The following is a 19,183-nucleotide window of genomic DNA, read 5'->3' as shown; positions in this document are numbered from 1 at the left end:
GAATGTGTTTTTAGACAATTATTTTTTTTTCTAAATATAAGTGACACATTTTTATGACAGTTTTTTGGTAGCAGGAATTACATGCAGAAACATTTGTTGGGGTAGCAGACTAGCTGAAAATAGCTTTTAAATAACTTTTAAAAATTAAGACCAAATATTTTTTAAATTTGGAAAGGCTCATTTCCCTGCTTTGCAGCATGCTGTTATTACCTGTCCCGCAGGTAAATATATTAAAGCTCGTGGGGTGGCGCCGTTATGTGCTTAAGTATCAGAAGGGAGAAATATTAAGTGTTTGGCTTCACGCAACTCTGCGCAGACTGATCAGCGCATTACATCGAAGTACCGCGAGAGCGATTCGAAAGCATAGTCTCTCGCGGTACTTTGTTGCCAAACGGTCTGCGCAGCGCCGCGTGACGTTCAACACACCTTTTTCACTCAGTACCTGTCTACACTTGCGGCTGTATGGACAACACCCGTAAAAGCAATAATTTAATCTTTCCCACAAGCTCTGGCGATCCATGAAACACAATACTTAAACTTATTTGAGACTTTTGGGCATACTTAACAAATCGTATCGGTCTTTAACGGCTGACTATCAAATGGACGACTTGTAATCTCAACTTTAAATCCCGGAGTTTCACCTGAAACTTGCAAGAGTTCCTCGAGAACTCCACGCGCAGGACGAATACTTTCCTGAGGGTGTAACAGGAAGTGTCTTTGATTCATCATGGTAAGTGCATTTAAATTTAAAATATTTAAATGATTTAAAAAGTAGATGCACACAAAGTTGGAGCTGCAGTTGTTAATTAAATGGCTAGACTTTTTTTTAGTTATTATTTGTTTGGTAGGCATGATAAATACACGACAGATTTGTTCTCTGAGTTGCAGATTAAAAGTCAACAAAGGATTTATTAAGATTTTTCAAAGGATTTCGTCACTTAAAAAACTTCAAATTACTAATGGAGTTACTCTGTTTTGAGTTTAACGTTACCTGTCCAGCATAGTAAAGCTAGTCGTGGCATTACGCATACTCGTTTACTCAACACTTGCATCATTAAACTGAGATTTGGGATATTAGCTTAAAACAATAAGGGGCAAGAAACATGCCTAGAGGTTCCAGTTTGCTTTTTGTTCATTTAAATATAATTTAATTAAATAATAATAATATATTTATATGTGTAAAGCTAGATTCATAATTAATACGTATTATGGCCAGAAATTATCAAAGCACGAGATACTCTCAAACTAATTTGAATGGTCAAACAGAATCACTACTTTCTAATGACCTGTATAAGAAATGCTAATGCTCTGGTTAAGAGCTGTATGGATCGAGTTTCACTGTTTTGTTGAATACCTAGACTGGATTTTCCTGACATAATAACATGCTTCAAAGCTGCAGACAAAAGGTTACTTACTACTGTTTATTTCCATAGTGACATTGTCTTCATCCAAATTGATTCAGGACAAAGACTATTTGTTATTAGATTTATTACAATGGTTGACATAATGTTGCACATCATAATAACTAAAGATGCACCGATGGGAATGTTCTTTTCACTGATACCGATAACCAATTATTGAGACCGATATCTTCCGATACCGATGTCGATACAATTCCTTTGGTTGTTATATTAACTTGCATTAACTCTGAAGATTACATTTTCTTAATGTTATTCATTCATGTAGTGATCATTAATATTTAACATTAAACTAGTAATGCAGAGCTCAAATTCATTTTTGATTGACAGGATCTATCGCCATGACTATTGTCTGTTTTTAAATTATTGCCCAATAATCGATAGTGTGAAAAATTGCTTTTATCGAGTCGACCAATACCGATTATTGCCGGATATAAAACACTGTGTTGTGAAACATGCAATGGCCTCCTGTGGGTAGAGCCACTTCACAAATGTTGTTAGTGGCTCTCTGTTAATAAGTATTTTCTTTTCACTTATTAACTACATTAAAACCACATGCAAAAATTCAGCAGGAATTCTTAGTTCTCCACTGTATTGATGCCTTGCGTAAAGTCGTAAAATCACTTTGAATTATACAATGTTTCAGCAATTGATCAGATATGCCCCCAAAAAAGAGATGTGATTGAATAGATAATATGACATCTCTCATTCTCTTACAGGGGAGTAAAGAGAAATACCACTGGCAGACTCAGAATGTAAAAGTGAGTGGAGTGGATGACATGGTCCTCCTCTCCAAGATCAGTGAAGATGCCATCACGGATAACCTCAAGAAAAGATACATGGATGATTTTATATTTGTATCCTTTTGTTAGTAATGTACTTTATCTGTGTGCACTGAACCTCCTCACAATCCTCACATTGACAGATGTACACATCCCCTTGTATGTTGGTTTAAAGGCACAATGTGTAATTTTCACCACTTAGAGGTCGCAAACAACAACGTAGCTTGATGATGCTTTAAGGGATAGTTCACCCAAGATTGAGAGTGGTGTCATTAATGACTCACCCTCATGTCGTTCCAAACTCGTAAGACCTCCGTTCATCTTCAGAACACAGTTCAAGATCTTCCACATCTAGTCCGAGAGCTTGTTGACCCCTCACCGAAAATCCACGGTATACCGTCCATGTCCAGAAAGGTAACAAAAACGCCATCAAAGCAGTCCATGCGACATCAGTGGGTCAGCCAAAACGTGTCGAAGCATCGAAAATACATTTTGGTCTAAAATAACGACTTTATTCAGCATTGTCTTCTGTTGTGAAGCGCATGCGTGAGACTAAAGTCGCGTGACTGCAGTGACGTGGATGACGCGTTATCCTCAGACATGTTTGCAATAAATTTTTTCCAAACTTACAGCGTGCATCTCCCTCCAACTGTAAACGAAGTCCGGGCGCACAAAAAAAAAACAGCTGGGGTGCACCAGATAACACGTAAGTCGCATCATACGTCATCCGCGTCACTGTTGTCACGTGACTTTAGAGAGGACAATGTTGAATAAAGTCGTAATTTTTTTATTTTTGGACCAAGGTGTTTTTTTGGTGCTTCGGCACATTCTTGCTGGCCCGCTGATGTCACATGGACTACTTTGATGGTGTTTTTGTTGCCCTTCTGGACATGGACATTAAACCGTACGTAGGTTTTCAATGAATTAACAAGCTCTCGGACTAAATATAAAACTCTTAAGCTGTGCTCCGAAGATGAACGGAGGTCTTACGAGTTTGGAAAGAGGGTCCTTAATGACATTATTTTCATTTTTGGATGAACTATCTCTTTAATAACAAGTGGAGTAATGGGAGTAGGACTCGCAAATCAAGTTCATGGATGATGTATTGATGTAACAAATTTTAAACCGTTACATTATTATGTAAGCCTACAGTGTGCCTTGATAGATGCAACAATAGATTGACGTGCTAGATGCTACAGCTACTATTCAGAAATGCGGCACTGCACAGATTAATTCCTGTATGAAATCAAAGTATTATGAAAGCGACACAACAGTACTGCTTTTGAATCATTCTTGCGATACTTTGATGTCACACACGGATCAGTTTGCGTAATGAAGTCAAACACACCTATGATTTCTATGGCAGCAAAAACGGAAACCGAGGATAACCCGGAGATGAGACCATTGATAAGTGCCCCTATCAAAAGGGAATTGCGACTTTTCTGAATTAAAGGGGACATATCATAAAGATCAGATTTTTTCCCCCATTTTTAAGTGCTATAAGTGGTTCCGCAACGCTTTTATTATTCTAGAAAATGTGAAAGAGAACAACCCAGTAACTTAGTTTCGGCAAACCATTCTCTGCAAGCATGTGAAAAAATAGGTCCTTAAAATTTGACTTGCTGATGTCAAAGGGGGATAATAACGTCCCTTAATCTGCACTATTCAACCACGGCACTGCCATTTAGGGTAGAGATAACCTCATTTGCATTTAAAAGGACACACCTAAAAACTGCACATTTTTGCTTACATCTACAAAATGGCAATTTTAACATGCTATAATAAAACTTCACATTTGTACTCTGGGGGCACCAAAGATTTATTTTACATCTTAAAAAATGTCCCCTTTAAAACAATGTTGAAAACATTTGGAATATAACACAATTTTTGGATATTTTATACAAAAATCTTGCATATTGTGTCTTTGGTAAATTCAGCAAAACTGAATATTATTTTCAAATGTTCAGCAGATTTTTTTTACAATAAAGTAGTGAAAAGATCAGCAGAATGAAGATATTATACGAGATATGCTGTGATGGATCTCTAAGACCTTAACCACAACTGTTTAGACATACATTGGTTCTGTGCTGATATCAGTCAATCCTTTCAAACAGCTCCCATATTTCACAGATCGTGAGATTGAGCTGTACCAGGGAGCCGTAAGTATAACTTTACATCTAGACTTTTATATTACTGAATTAAAGTTCTTCAGATGATTCAAGTCATTCAGGCATGGCTGGACAGAGCTGTGTAGTGCAGAGTAAAACCTCTGCATGTTCTGTCTTGCTTTCGTACTAAGGCGGCATGCAGATCAAATCTGACATTTCATTTTTCAAAACATCCATACAGTATAAATAAAACCACAATGAGATTTGCTGTTCTGTTGTTTTCAGGCACAGTATGAGAATCCTCCCCACATTTACGCACTTGCTGACAACATGTACCGCAACATGATGATTGACTCAGAGAACCAGTGTGTCATTATCAGGTCGGGGATCAGAGATCTGACACCTTATCCCGTATTGAATCTGTTTGTCCTGCATCAAAGGTCTGAATCATGTTTGATTTAAATATGTCTATAACACCGTGGAGAAAGTGGAGCGGGAAAGACGGTGGCGGCCAAATACATTATGAGCTACATTTCTAAAGTGTCAGGAGGTGGACCTAAAGTTCAGGTGAGTTGATAGTTTCCCTAATGGTTTTCATTTTGATGAGAACCTGAATGAATTCGGGTGTGGCTGTTTCTTTTGTTAAAATGTGAAATGTTACACCTTTAAAAGGTTATTTGATGTGTGTGGGTATCTAAATACAGTACAGGTGAATACAGGTATCTCTTCTTACTTTGTTCGGTGACGTTGAACTGTTCATTAACAGATTTGACTAATGACTGATATGGGAGCTATTTAAAGTGTAAGACAATATACTTAGTATTTTGTGTACAGGTGTAGTGTGCCTAAATTAAAGCATTCATTCCTTTGAGTTCATGTTTGTTTTCTCTCATAGCATGTTAAAGACATCATTCTTCAGTCTAACCCACTCCTGGAAGCGTTTGGGAATGCTAAAACTGTCCGCAACAACAACTCAAGTCGCTTTGTAAGTCTTGCCTTAGTGATTTTATGAGGACGGAGTGATGATAATTTGGTGATGTGAATAACAATGAACGTAAAAAAAGTAATTTTCTGAGTACTTTAGCCTCTCTGCTGTTCAGTCCCTGGAATTCCACATTTCTAGCATGCCGGTTGGCAACGTGTCACAACATGTTGATGCTGCAAGATTAAGTATACGAGCGCAGTTTGTTTATGACTGTGAATCATGATGTTGTGAAAGTGTATTTCTGGAAGATTTTCCATTCGTTGTCTTCTCCGCAATGATATGTCAACATTGGGAGATGTGACCTTAGATTCTTTACTGTATGTCTGCCATGATGTCTGATGTATACCTCAGGGCAAATACTTCGAAATTCAGTTCAGCCGTGGAGGAGAACCGGATGGAGGAAAGATCTATAACTTCCTGCTGGAAAAATCCAGAGTAGTGTCCCAGAACCATGGTGAAAGAAGTTTTCATATATATTACCAGGTAAAGTTTGAGCTCATCATGCAAACACATCAGGAAAAGGTCATGGCAGGGTGTGATGTGTCATGGAGTGTGACAATAGTTCGGTGTCATGTGAGGACAGTGTAAAAAAATGGTTAAAGGAAAACACCACAGTTTTTTAATGTTTTGCTATGTTCTTGCCTCGGCTTGGATGAATTGGTGCATGCCAATCTTTTTTCAATGCGTGCACTTGGTCTTTGTGCAGCGTGTCGTGAATGTGTTGGCGTTTGGCCTGGCCCCATTCATTCCTTAGGATCCAAACAGGGATGAATTAAGAAGCCACCAAACACTTCCATGTTTTCCCTATTTAAAGACTGTTAGATGTATAGTTACACAAGTAAGTATGGTGGCACAAAATAAATTGTGGCGATTTTTTTAAGCTGATAAAAAATGAGAATTTTATTATATGACGGAAGAGCACTTAGTTTGCAGCACTTCGACCTCTGGCGCAGTAACATCATCTGCCGTTTATAATTAGATAAAAGCAGCATAAAAACCACTCTGCTGTATATTAGGAAGAAAAATACAATATGCGCTAGCATGCTAAATAATACAATATTTTCGCTGTATGATACTTTTCCTCTTTTTTTCCCTTTTTTTTCTGGAAAGTGAAAAGCCATGTTTTACTGTTGCATAAAACAAATCAACATTTTATCATGCATAGTTGCACACACATGTATATCTGAAATAACATTTGACAACCATTTACAAAATTATCTTCATGGATATAAAACTTACTTTACATTATGAAGTATTAAATTGCTCATTTATCACAAACCATTGCAGTATGCATATCGTGATGTGCACATTTGCAGTATTGCAATAATTTCAGAAGGGTTTCCCGCGGAAAATTTGTTAGTTAAGGTGGTAGGGATGGGTGTGTGGGCGGGGCCGGGGGGCGTGGCAATCAAAGGGGCATGGCGTACGCGTCATGATAAAAATTAAAATGGTTTTATTTAAAACACTCAAATAAAACTTAATTTTGAAGAAGCTATGACAGAAAATGAACACATACTAGATTATTAATGAATTAAATGTTTTTACCTCTAATGGGAATAGCTGCATGATGAAGTGGAACTAAAGGGTTAATAAACACAAACTAAAGCAGATGTTGTAGAACGTCTGGCGAACGATGATAGCGCAAAAGTTGTAAAATCTGATTATTTCCCACTATTAATTACATTATCTGAAAGGAGTGTAACTACTGTAGCATGTAAATAATGCACATGAATAAAGTGAGTAAGAGCGCTCAACAATTATATCTAATCAACAGGCACGTGAAACCTAGCTAGAAGGTTGCTCAAACAACAAAATCACCTGCTAACTTACTTTAAATTGCAAGAACTATAGACTAATACAATAACCGGCTTAAATAACCCCAAAACATAAGTCCACTTACAGTTTTCACGGACACGCGTTTTGTCAACTGGCTATCCTCCAGACATGACGGACCACGTCTTTATCTCTTTTCGGCCGTGTGGCGCACGTCCATGCTCGCAGTGTGAAGCGCGTCTATGTTATTCTCCGATATGTTTTATCAACTGGCTACTAGTTATCCTCCAGACAGTGATGGTCCGGACCACGTCTTTCTCATTTCGGCCGTGTGGCGCGCGTGCCTGCTCGCGGTATGAAGCTTGTCCCCGCTATTTTCCGAGATGCACTTGACAGCCTTTTGTTTTGTGCAGCAAATTATTTATTTTTTTGGACGACCTAGTTAAGGGGTTAGGGTTTCCCAGCTTAGGCGGGGCGCCCGAACTGGAAAGTGCTGCAGGAAACCCTGTTTCAGCATATTACGTGGCCCTACTGTATACTGATGCTAGTGCTTCTTTGATGTTTCTGTTAGCTTTTGCAAGGAGCCACCAAAGAGCAGAGAGAAAATTTAGGTGTCACCGCTCCTGATTATTATTACTATTTAAACCAATCCGACACCTATACTGTGGATGACATCAGCGACAAGAAGGAGTTCGCAGACACCATGGTGAGTGGAGACATTGTCTCTCTATACCTTCTGATGGTGTTCTGTCATTTAGCAAAGGTTTCTGGTTTGGAGTTTCCTATATCATTACGCTACCCTGTGTTTACTATCTTAACGGGAATGTTGTGTTCAGGCTGCCATGTCCGTGGTTGGTCTGTCCTTGGAAGAACAGGACACAGTGCTACAGATTGTGGCGGGAATCCTTCATCTTGGCAACATTGCTTTTAGAGAAGAGGGAAACTATGCTGTAGTGGAGAGTGAAGATTGTGAGTTTGTTGTCTTTGATTATTTAAAGGAATATTCCATTTTCTTAAAAGAAAAATCCTGAAAATTTACTCACCACCATGTCATCCAAAATGTTGATGTCTTTCTTTGTTCAGTCGAGAAGAAATTATGTTTTTTGAGGAAAACATTGCAGGATTTTTCTCATTTTAATGGACTTTAATAGAGACCAACATTTAATACTTAACTCAACACTTAACTGTTTTTTTCAACGGAGTTTCAAAGGACTATAAACGATCCCAAACGAGGCATAAGGGTCTTATCTAGCAAAAACGATTGTAATTTTTGACAAGAAAAATAAAAAATATGCTCTTTTATACCACAACTTTTCGTCTAGGTCCGGTCCAGCGCGACCTCACGTAAATGCGTAGTGACGTAGGGAGGTCACGTGTTACATATATAAAACGCACATTTGCGGACCATTGTAAACAATAAACTGACACAAAGACGTTAATGAGTATCAGTTGACATACAACAATGTCGGAACCGTCCTCTTTCAACACATTTGTAAACACTGGGGCGGAGTTTCGCGTTCATCCTCTGTGACCTCTTGACGTCATGACGTATTGTGTGGGGTCGCGCTGGGGCATCACGACCGGATTTAGACGAGAAGTTGTGGTTTAAAAGTGGATATTTTTTATTTTTCTTGTCAAAAATGACGGTCGTTTCGCTAGATAAGATCCTTATGCCTTGTTTGGGATCGTTTGTGGTCATTTGAAGCTCCGTTGAAAAAAACTGTTAAGTGTTGAGTTAAGTTATTAAATGTTGGGCTCTATTAAAGTCCATTAAAATGAGAAAAATCCTGCAATGTTTTCCTCAAAAAACATAATTTCTTCTCGACTGAACAAAGAAAGACATCAACATTTTGGATGACATGGCGGTGAGTAAATTATCTGGATTTTTCTTTTAAGAAAATGGAATATTCCTTTAACAGATATTTGTGAATGATTCAGAAAATTATGCAAATGAGGAATAATGAAATACAAACATCTTTTAAAGGTGCATTGTGTAACTTTTAGGAGGATCGCTTGACAGAAATGCAATATAATATACAGAACTATATTATCAGTGGTGTATAAAAACTTTACTTAAAGACGTGCATTCTTCTTATTACCATAGAATGATCAGTTTTTATCTACATACACTGCGAGTCTCCTTCCTTACATGGAAGTCGCCGTCTTGTTTCTACATTAGTCCTAAACAGACAAAACTGTTTTATAGATCACATTTTGTTACTATGTTATCTCACGGCTAAAAAGTCTCACGTTGCACCTTTAATAATTTTGAAATGTTTTAATGCAGAGATATACAAAGCTGACCAGGAGGGTATGCTAGTACACAGATAAACATTGCATACAGTAAATACAAATATGTTGGTTATTGTTATTAAAGTGTCTTCACAGTTTTTTGTGTGCAAACAAATAAATATATGAAACGGAACATTGCATAAAGATAGCCAACGATGGTCAACTAGTCTTCCTGTAGCTCAATTGGTAGAGCATTGTGCTAATAGCGCTAAAAGTCATGGGTTTGAGCCCCAAGGAACATGCATATTGATAAAATGTGTAGCTCGTAATGCACTGTAAGTCACTTTGGATAAACGCATCTGCCAAGTAAATGTAACATGTAAACTACTTGTCGGTTAAGTGAGGTCAACCAGTACATATATCTACATAAAAAAAATTAGCTGCAGTGTTTTAAAGTTAAATGTACTTTGAGAGATGAAGAGAGTTTTGCATAGAAAATAATGTTTAAAACGTTTTTAACCATGCAGAGAAAAGAGTTTGCGTGTAGTTGTACTAAAAAGCTAAACTGATATTTCATGGGCTGTTGGTTTTGGATGAGCTTTACTGCATTACATTTATGCGTTTTTCAGATGCTTCTTATCCAAAGAGACCTACAATGCATTTTGGGTATTATTGAACCCACAGCCTTTGAGGTGCTAATGCAATGCATTACCAGTTGAGCTAAAGGAACACCTGCATACTTTATGCCGAAACATATCTACTAATTATGGCAAAATAACTACAATTAAATTTGACACTGGACCACAAAACCAGTCATAAGGGTCAATTTTCTGAAATTGTGTGAGATTTATACATAAAATGAATAAATAAGCTTTCCATTGATGGATGGTCTATTAGGATAGGACAAAATGTGGCCAAGATACAACTGTTTAAAGATTTGAGGGTGCACAAAGGAGGGTGTCTTTTAAAGTTGTCCTTAGCAACACATTTTATTAATAATAAATAATGTTTTTTTTAATATTTACAGTAGTAAATAATTTTAACCTATACAATGTTTTACATTAATAAAAAATACAGTATTTTCCGGACTATAAGCTGCACCGGAGTATAAGCCGCATCATTATGCGTCATTAAGACAAAATAACACACATAAGTCGCAGTGGACTATACGTCGCGTTTATTTACAAAATTATTTCATAAAATACAAGCCGAAGAACAGACATTTAATCTGGAAAGGCAAGTTATTCAACTAAACTATAGCAGACAGAACATCAGACTGTCTGTATGTTAAAGTAATATTATCAGTTATTTACACAATACACAATAGCATACAGAACTTACCTGGAAGGTTGAATAGGCTAAATTAACCGAACAAGCCAACTAGCGTGAAGTTCGAGACTCGTCATTCAACATCACTGAATCCATTGAATTTAGGGTGGCCATTCGTGCCAATTCCGCCGGACACGTCCCGAACATGTTTTCGGGTTCGTTCTCCGGAAGTCGCGTTGCTCGACCGCATACGTCATCGAGGTTCTCACATTTCAGTTAAAATACATTAGAAAATTAAGATTTATTTCTTTTAAGACATACAGTCATTGTAGTTTCATTCTTACCTTTAAATGTAACGGTTGCTTTTCTGAAATTAAACCCGAGATATTAAACCTTGATAACGTGTGCGGTCGACCAGCGCGACTTCCGGAGGGCGGACCCGGGGACGTGTTCGGGGCGTTTCCGGCGGAGCTGGCACGAATGGCCACCCTAATTGAATTACATAAATACAGGAGCAGCATATAGCGGACTCTTGCGGCTGTAGACGACGGTAATGATGTCTCTTTCCTCATAAATGTCAAAATTAATTCATGCTGACTTACAATGCGCACCTGACTATAAGACGCAGCACTAGCCAAGTTATGAAAAAACGTGGCTTATAGTCCGAAAAATATGGTACATTAATAAAAGCTACTTAAATGTCCTTATTTATCTAACACCTAATGCTGGCTAAAGCCTTGTCTATAAAACTGGGCCATTATGAGTTATTTTGTTATATTGTGCTTTCTGTTTTTCATCTGTTATCCCGGTGAAGTCCTGGCATTCCCATCATATCTGCTGGGAATTAATCAGGACGGTCTGAAAAGTAAACTGACAAGTCGCATCATGGACAGCAAGTGGGGTGGCAAGACTGAGACCATTTCTGTCACTTTGAACACGGAGCAGGCCTCCTTCTCCCGAGATGCTTTGTCCAAAGCCCTGTATTCTAGACTCTTTGACTTCCTTGTTGATGTGAGTCAGTCTGCTAACTTTATCTTTTTATCTCCTTTTAAAGTTAGAATGTTTTATTTATAAGTGATCTGTTACTGTACAAATTTTTTACATTTTGTATTGCTGATATATGTCTGATGTCCTTTACATTTGTTTCTATTGTTTGTAGGCCATAAACAAGGCAATGCAGAAAGACCATGAAGAGTTGAACATTGGGGTCCTGGACATATATGGCTTTGAAATTTTTCAGGTGTATTTTTAGATTTACATTTACTTTAAAGTGTATGTTTCGAAGCTTCTCAAAAAAAAATATGTACTTTCTCATATTCATATTGTAGGTAACCTCATGCTTTTATTTGCTTTCAGAAAAATGGATTCGAGCAATTTTGCATTAACTTTGTAAATGAAAAACTGCAGCAGATTTTTATCGAGCTCACACTGAAAGCAGAGCAGGTGGGTACGATTTTTATAACTTGCTAAATATGCATACACTGTTAGAAAAAAATGGTCAAAATGTGTACCTCAGCTGTCACTGGGGCACTACCCTTTAAAAAGGTCCTAATATGTACCATTAGGTATATATATGTATACATTTGGTACCAAAATGTACCTTGGGAGATGTAGAATATGTGTCTTTGAGGTTCTAATATCTTTCCATGGTACTAATATGTACCTCTGAGGTACATGGACTCTTTGGGTACAAAGGTGTACTTTTTAAGAGGGTACCAGTTATGCCACAGCTATGGTACATATTCGGTAAAGTTTAACCTGAATTGCAAGCATTTGCTGATGTTCTGTCCCTTTTGCAGGAGGAGTATGTACAAGAAGGAATCAAATGGACCCCTATTGAGTACTTTAACAACAAAGTTGTTTGTGATTTAATTGAGTCCAAAGTAAGTCTGAATAGTTTAAATGCCCTTCAAATGCTCCAAATTATGTTTTATGTTTATCATGTGCTTTACAACTCCCTTTAAACTAAGAGCCTCCCATGGTTTCCTCCTTATAACCTAGAATCCTCCTGGTGTTATGAGCATCCTGGATGATGTGTGTGCCACCATGCATGCTAAAGGAGAGGGTGCAGACCAGACTCTCCTCCAGAAACTTCAGTCACAGATTGGCACTCACGAGCACTTTAACAGCTGGAACAAGGGTTTCATAGTGCACCACTATGCAGGCAAGGTATACACAGAGTTACTTTTAAATGGATAAAATTTGATAAAAAAGCTTATTGCACCAGAAAAGGTGTAGACTATGCTAACCAGGCAAATCCTGTCCCAATTGGCGCACTTCATGTGGACTTTCGGTCTTGTAGCCTTAAATTGCACATGCTCGCTTAGTCTATGAATCTGTAGGGTGTCCCATCTGTCATTTTTATGCTTCGAAGTGTGCTCATCAGCACCCCATTTGCACCCTTGATGCGGTGCAGGCTTCATGCACTTTACCATCCTAGAAGTCCTTGTGAAAGAGCAATCATTTCTATTTCCGGCATGACGCTCGAGTCTGTTCCAAAATATGACTGGGTGATTCTCACGAAATCCAGATTTAGAAGGTGTCCAGCATCAGAATTTTTAAAAAGCCCTTGAAGCCAATTTTTTTGTACTTATAAGATTAAGGTCTGAACTTACTATAACCATTATTTTTAGAGGATTTAAAAAATATTTCCTATAGAATTATTTACATTTTTTAGATTATCATTGTAAAAACTATTATTACCACAACATGATATTACATTAAATATATGCATTTACAAACTCATGTTTCGGTAATGACAACTAAAAAGTTAAACAAAACTAAAAACAAACAAAATTTCAACTTTTATCTGGAGAGAAAAAATAAGAACTGCTTACCTGGTAGCCATCTTGAGTGTCACAGTCAATATTGTCCTTTTCAACAATGTTAGTTCCTTGAGGGCTTAAACAATGATTGAAAATTGTTGCGGAGGATGAGAAAATTGGTCTTGGACACATTTATATTCCTTATTATTGTCACTACATTTACCAATGATCACCAAATACCACATGTTTCTTTACTGTAAATGTTTATAGTATAACATGCACTGAAGCTTTTTATTTTTTTAGATTTTTTAATTATAAATATTTCCATGTCAAAGAACTCAAATCCAGTTATGGACACGTTGCAGTAATATACATTTTCCCCTTAAATGTGGAAAAACAACAAAATTGGTTTGTATGATGTCATTTGAAATCATGTGCAAAATAGCACATGAAGAGATGTTTGTAACTTTATGCTTCTTATTTTGATACTCTTACGTTGCATTTACTTTTTTATCAAAATGTTTCATGACACCTCATAAGTCTGATTTCGCGAGAATCATCCAACTCCATTAAGCGGCCTCATGGACTCACGTCAAGGGTCTGCACTACATGATGTTATCAAAGTCCACAAGTCCAGAGTGTGCCATTTGGGACAGGGCCTTTGTACACTTTCTGATACTGACAGTGGGTGCAACACTGCCCCCTTGTGTAGGTGGCCGGTGTGCATCCCATACGTCTGTAAAGCAGATTTTGTGTCCTGCAAAACATTCCTTAAAGTAACAACATGTGTTTATTTACTAATTCATTTAGATTCATAATAATAACTTATTTGTGCTTCAAATCGTGTTTCAGATTTACACAGAACAGTAATAAATCCGTTTTAATGCTGTTCATTTACTAGTATGCAGATTTTCCTCATGTCTTAACAATGTGCATTATTGGTTTGCACGTAAATGAATACACAAGATTTCCTGCAACCGAATATATGGATGCTTTTAGTGTTGTAGTAAGTGCTTCCAGCAAGCAGAGTCACTCTGATATTGATCGATTTAATATAAGTAATAAGAGCCCTGTTTTTCCAGGTGTCTTATGATGTGAGCGGCTTCTGTGAGAGAAACAGAGATGTGCTGTTCAATGATATCATCGAGCTCATGCAGAGCAGTGAGTTGTAAGTGCTTATCTGTTTTTTTATAATTATTTAGCCCATGTCAGCTACAGACGATTTTTTAAAAGCCTTAAATGCACCCAAATTTTGGAGAGCATCTACAGTCTAGCTGCAATTTCCTGAAATAATAAACAACATATAAATAAATCATAAAATCGATATGGTGGAGCATATCTCCGGTAGATATTTTGTTCTTGCCACAGAGGAAAATATTTAGCGTTGTGTAACTTTCTAAGACTGAGCCAGCTGTATAATTTTATTTGGATGTGCTTGTAAAAACTATATTAATAACTGTATTATAACTTTGTTTGCATCTCTACAGTGCCTTCATCAGAGATTTGTTTCCAGAAAACATCGAGGCAGAGAAAAGAGGCCGTCCAACCACTGCGAGTTCAAAGATTAAGGTCAAATATCAAGACATAAATGCATTCTAAAAAGCAATAAATACAGTGGTCTCTGCTTAAAGGGACATTCCACATTTGATTCTTACCGTTTCGGGATCCATTTAGCTAATCTCCAGGTCTGGCGCTAGCACTTTTAGCATAGCTTAGCACAATCCATTGAATCTGATTTGACCATTAGCATCGCGCTAGTCCTAACCATATCTGCCTAGAAAATCGCAACTTTAAATTTTCTGTTAGATGTAACTCCAGAAGAGTCAAGTATTAAATAGGAAAAATATTGAAACTCTTTGGTTATTTTTTAGCGTGATGCTAATGGTCTAATCAGATTCAATGTATTATGCTAAGCTATGCTAAAAGTGGTAGCGCCAGACCCGGAGATCAGCTGAATGGATTCCAAAACGGTAAAAATCAAATGTTTAGGGGAGCTGGAAAATGAGCATTTTTTCAAAAAAAGTGGAATGTCCCTTTAAGCTTTGAAAGAAACTAAGTTAAAACTAAGATGTGTCTTGTATATGAATGTGGTATTATGTCTTCACTTAAGAAACAAGCAAACAATCTGGTGCAAACATTAATGAAATGCACCCCGCACTACATTCGATGCATTAAGCCCAATGAAACCAAAAAATCTCGTGATTGGGAGGAAAGCCGAGTCAAACATCAGGTGGAGTATCTGGGATTGCGGGAGAATATTCGCGTACGTAGGGCTGGCTACGCATTCCGCCGTGTCTTCAAGAAATTTCTGCAAAGGTAAAATAATTGTCTTGCTTATCCAGGTCTTGGTATAAGTACAGTTTTAACCGTGTTTTAATGACAATGATCGGTTATATCTGCTTAGATATGCCATCTTGACCCGAGAAACATGGCCTCAGTGGCGTGGAGATGAGAAACAGGGTGTTCTTCATCTTTTAAAATCTGTCAACATGGACTCAGACCAGTACCAGCTGGGCAAGACCAAAATCTTCATCAAAGCCCCAGAATCAGTATGCATGATTTCATTATTTTAAAGCTGAAATATGTTTTGGCCATTAGCCATGTTTTATCTGTTATTTGATGGAAATGCCAATCTGCCATTTTCATTGTTTCTGCTGGAAGAGATGAGGGAAAGAAAATACAACGGATATGCTCGGGTAATTCAGCAGGCATGGCGCAAACACATTGCTGTGCGCAAGTATGTCCGCATGCGAGAGGAGGGTAAGGACTCACTTAAATTCCTCACCTTTATGCCTGTAAAATATAATGTTGGACATCAAAAGTTAAAAGTTATTGTAATGTAAATCTGGATTTGAGTCGAGCCATAGTCTAGTTTTAGCATGTGTTCACCATCTTCACAGGAGTTTAAACTCTCCTATTCTTTCTACTTAATTAAAAGTGACGAAAAGCAAAACAGTATATAATCTTTAAAATCTTTAAAACACAAAGTATACTTTATTAAAAATCATATTATCTTCATATTTCAGCATCTGACCTCCTGTTGAATAAGAAGGAGAGACGAAAGAACAGCCTGAACCGTAATTTCGTAGGCGACTACATCGGCATTGACAACCGTCCGGAGATCCGTCAGTTTGTGGGTCGCAGGGAGAGGATCGACTTTTCTGACACGGTTGTCAAATACGACCGCAGATTTAAGGTGCTTTTCATCTCTTACCGAACTGCTAGATCATCTCATGTGACAACAGTTGTATTTTGTGCTAGTGTACTAAAGTAGCTTGATAACCACATTTCGCGTGACTGCTCTCACATGCTTTTACTTACACCCACAGAGTGTCAAGCGTGACTTCATTCTCACTCCAAAGTTCCTCTATCTGGTTGGACGGGAGAAGGTGAAGCAGGGTCCAGAGAAAGGGCAGATTCGGGAAGTGCTGAAGAGGAAGATCGAGGTGGAGAAGATCCAGTCTGTTTCTTTAAGGTGCATTAACAATGAGATGTTACCTGTGGTTTTTAAAGTTCTCACATTATTCACTGTTCATTTCGCCTCTTTCTGAATATTGTATTTGGCCAGAACAATTATACGGAACAGATAAACTGTTTAAATAATATCCTCTATTGAAATGAAATGGCTTGGAACTTGTTACAGTATTCGAGCACTATTTATACATTTTAGTGAAAGTGTACTCTGCAGTCTCCAGGCTCACAGAAACAGCTAAATATTAATCATTCGTAAAAAAAAAATCCATGTCCATGAGTCCATGTCTGGTCATCTTGGATTTTTTATTGGCTAAAAAATTAGGATTTGGAGTTTTTGGTAGTTTTTCATTGATACAAGTGTATATTAGCGTGAGTTTGGCATTAAATGTTCTTGGATTTTTACACAACTGATATTCCTTATTCAGATTTGTGGATTTGGACATTTTTGTTTTTGGTATATTTATAATCATCTGTATATATTTCTGTGTCTTTAAGCACACTACAAGATGACTTCTTTATAATACACGAGGAGCAGTATGACAGTGTGCTGCAGTCTGTCTTTAAAACGGAGTTCCTCAGTCTGCTGTACAAACGTTACGAGGAAAAAACCCGGAAGAAACTGCCAATCAAGTTCAACAACCTGTAAGCATCACTGCAGCATTCATTACAAGCCGATTCTGTCATACTTTTGGTCTGTAATGTTTTTACATTGCTCTCCTACAGACTTGAATTTAAGGTAAAGAAAGGAGGCTGGGGTCCTTTTGCATCCGCTGGTTCTCGGCAGATTCAGTTTCAGGGGGGGCAGGGGGATGAGGCTGTTCTGAAACCCAGCAGCAAAGTCCTTACTGTCAGTATTGGACCAGGTCTCCCTAAAAATGCAAGTGAGTGGAATTTTACATAAATGTTCATAAAACTAATTTTTGAGAAGTGGTCTCGTACTAATTATTTAAGGGTGCTTTAACTTCTGATCAGTTGTGTTTGTTTACAATAACAGTAATAATACTAATAAACTTTTTTTTGTCACTACAGGACCCACTCGCCGTGACAATCGAAAAAGCAGGTACATTGCAAACCAGCATCCCAACTCAGGACAGTATTCACGTGGTAAGATTACAATACTGCATATTTACAACAATGGTGCTATTTAAATTTCTTTGAATAGAACCTTAAAACGTTTATATGGTTTGTAATTTAAGAACCATCCAAGACTGGTGGTCGAGGAAAGGGAACTCCATCCTACATTAGGAACTCTCTGTTACGTCAGCAGTCTTCTATGGAACAGCCCACCTTACCCCGACATGGGGGCTCTCGTCGCAGTCAAAATGAGGGCCAGGTATACGCTGACATGGGCTTTATGAAGGTTCCTGATCAAGGCGTGGCAGGGTGAGATACTCTCAGCTTGTAAAAACATTGAAGAAATGTATTAAACAAATTTTGGCCTCCCTTTAATCCTCCTTTTTTCCACAGAATGCAACGCAGACGTTCAAAAGAATACAAACCTCTCCCAGGATCGGGACGACCTAAACCCGCACCCAGACCGAAACCCCGCACGCCGCAATGCAAAGCGCTTTATGCATATGAGGCGCAGGATGCAGATGAGCTCAGCTTTCAAGTGGATGATATTATAGAAATATTAACTGAAGGTAATCTATTTTTATTTTTTTACCTAAATGTCATGCATATTCTAGCGTAATGGTTAATATTAATATAACATAATTATGTCATAAAAACAATTATACAACCTGATCCGTACTGTTTTTGTTATGTCTCAAGACGCATCAGGTTGGTGGACCGGCCGTCTGAGAGGAAAGGAAGGCATGTTTCCTGGCAACTATGTGGAGAAGATCTGAATTGACGTGTTACTAAACATGTGATTCATTGATCACCCTAACTCGAACAAAGCTAGCAGCTGGTTGTGAAGGTGAACGCTAACAGCATGCTTACACCATCTATGATGTGACTGGGAGCTGTATTGTAGACCCAAGCAAGTGGATGTTTACTAAACTGGCCCACCTTAACATAAAATGTGTTAAATCCTGCTACAGGACACCTACATGAACTTTTATATGATAATTTTTTATTATGTAATATTAGACACAAATAACATTCAGAAAGTAGACATCCTGACTCGCCATTTTACCCATGTATGTAAAACACTAGGTATTTTTAAATGTGTATTGGAAAAGCAAATGTATGTCAATATTTTAATGTACTGTATTTTACTGAAGTTGTATTTTTAAAGATCAAAGTTTTTACCGATATTGTGTATTGTATAAAATTAGAGAAAGTGTCTTTAAATACTTGGTGAACAAAATAAAATGAAACTGTTTGGTTTAAGGTTAAATGTGTCATGATGATCCTAACTAGTATATGCTGC

The 19,183-nt window shown here is 37.6% G+C and overlaps 1 protein-coding gene across 1 annotated transcript; it reads left to right on the top strand.

The window, feature by feature from the left end:
- The first annotated feature begins 418 nt into the window (after positions 1–418).
- Positions 419–19,150, top strand: myo1eb (myosin IEb). The gene is made up of 27 exons (XM_055210718.2): positions 419–730; positions 2,138–2,275; positions 4,270–4,359; positions 4,594–4,688; positions 4,788–4,875; positions 5,204–5,293; positions 5,645–5,776; positions 7,638–7,772; positions 7,903–8,035; positions 11,382–11,578; positions 11,727–11,807; positions 11,924–12,010; positions 12,367–12,450; positions 12,569–12,736; positions 14,415–14,500; positions 14,820–14,901; positions 15,443–15,648; positions 15,737–15,881; positions 15,978–16,092; positions 16,359–16,528; positions 16,662–16,807; positions 17,302–17,448; positions 17,530–17,687; positions 17,836–17,910; positions 18,003–18,189; positions 18,274–18,449; positions 18,580–19,150. The coding sequence occupies exons 1-27, from the start codon at positions 728–730 to the stop codon at positions 18,654–18,656; spliced, it is 3,291 nt and encodes a 1,096-aa protein (XP_055066693.1). The 5' UTR covers positions 419–727; the 3' UTR covers positions 18,657–19,150.
- Positions 19,151–19,183: the final 33 nt, after the last annotated feature.

The sequence above is a fragment of the Misgurnus anguillicaudatus genome, chromosome 10 (assembly GCF_027580225.2).
Source record: "Misgurnus anguillicaudatus chromosome 10, ASM2758022v2, whole genome shotgun sequence".
Lineage (NCBI taxonomy): Eukaryota > Metazoa > Chordata > Actinopteri > Cypriniformes > Cobitidae > Misgurnus > Misgurnus anguillicaudatus.
Note: the sequence above shows the minus strand (reverse complement) of the source record. Positions and strands in the feature narration are given on the sequence as shown.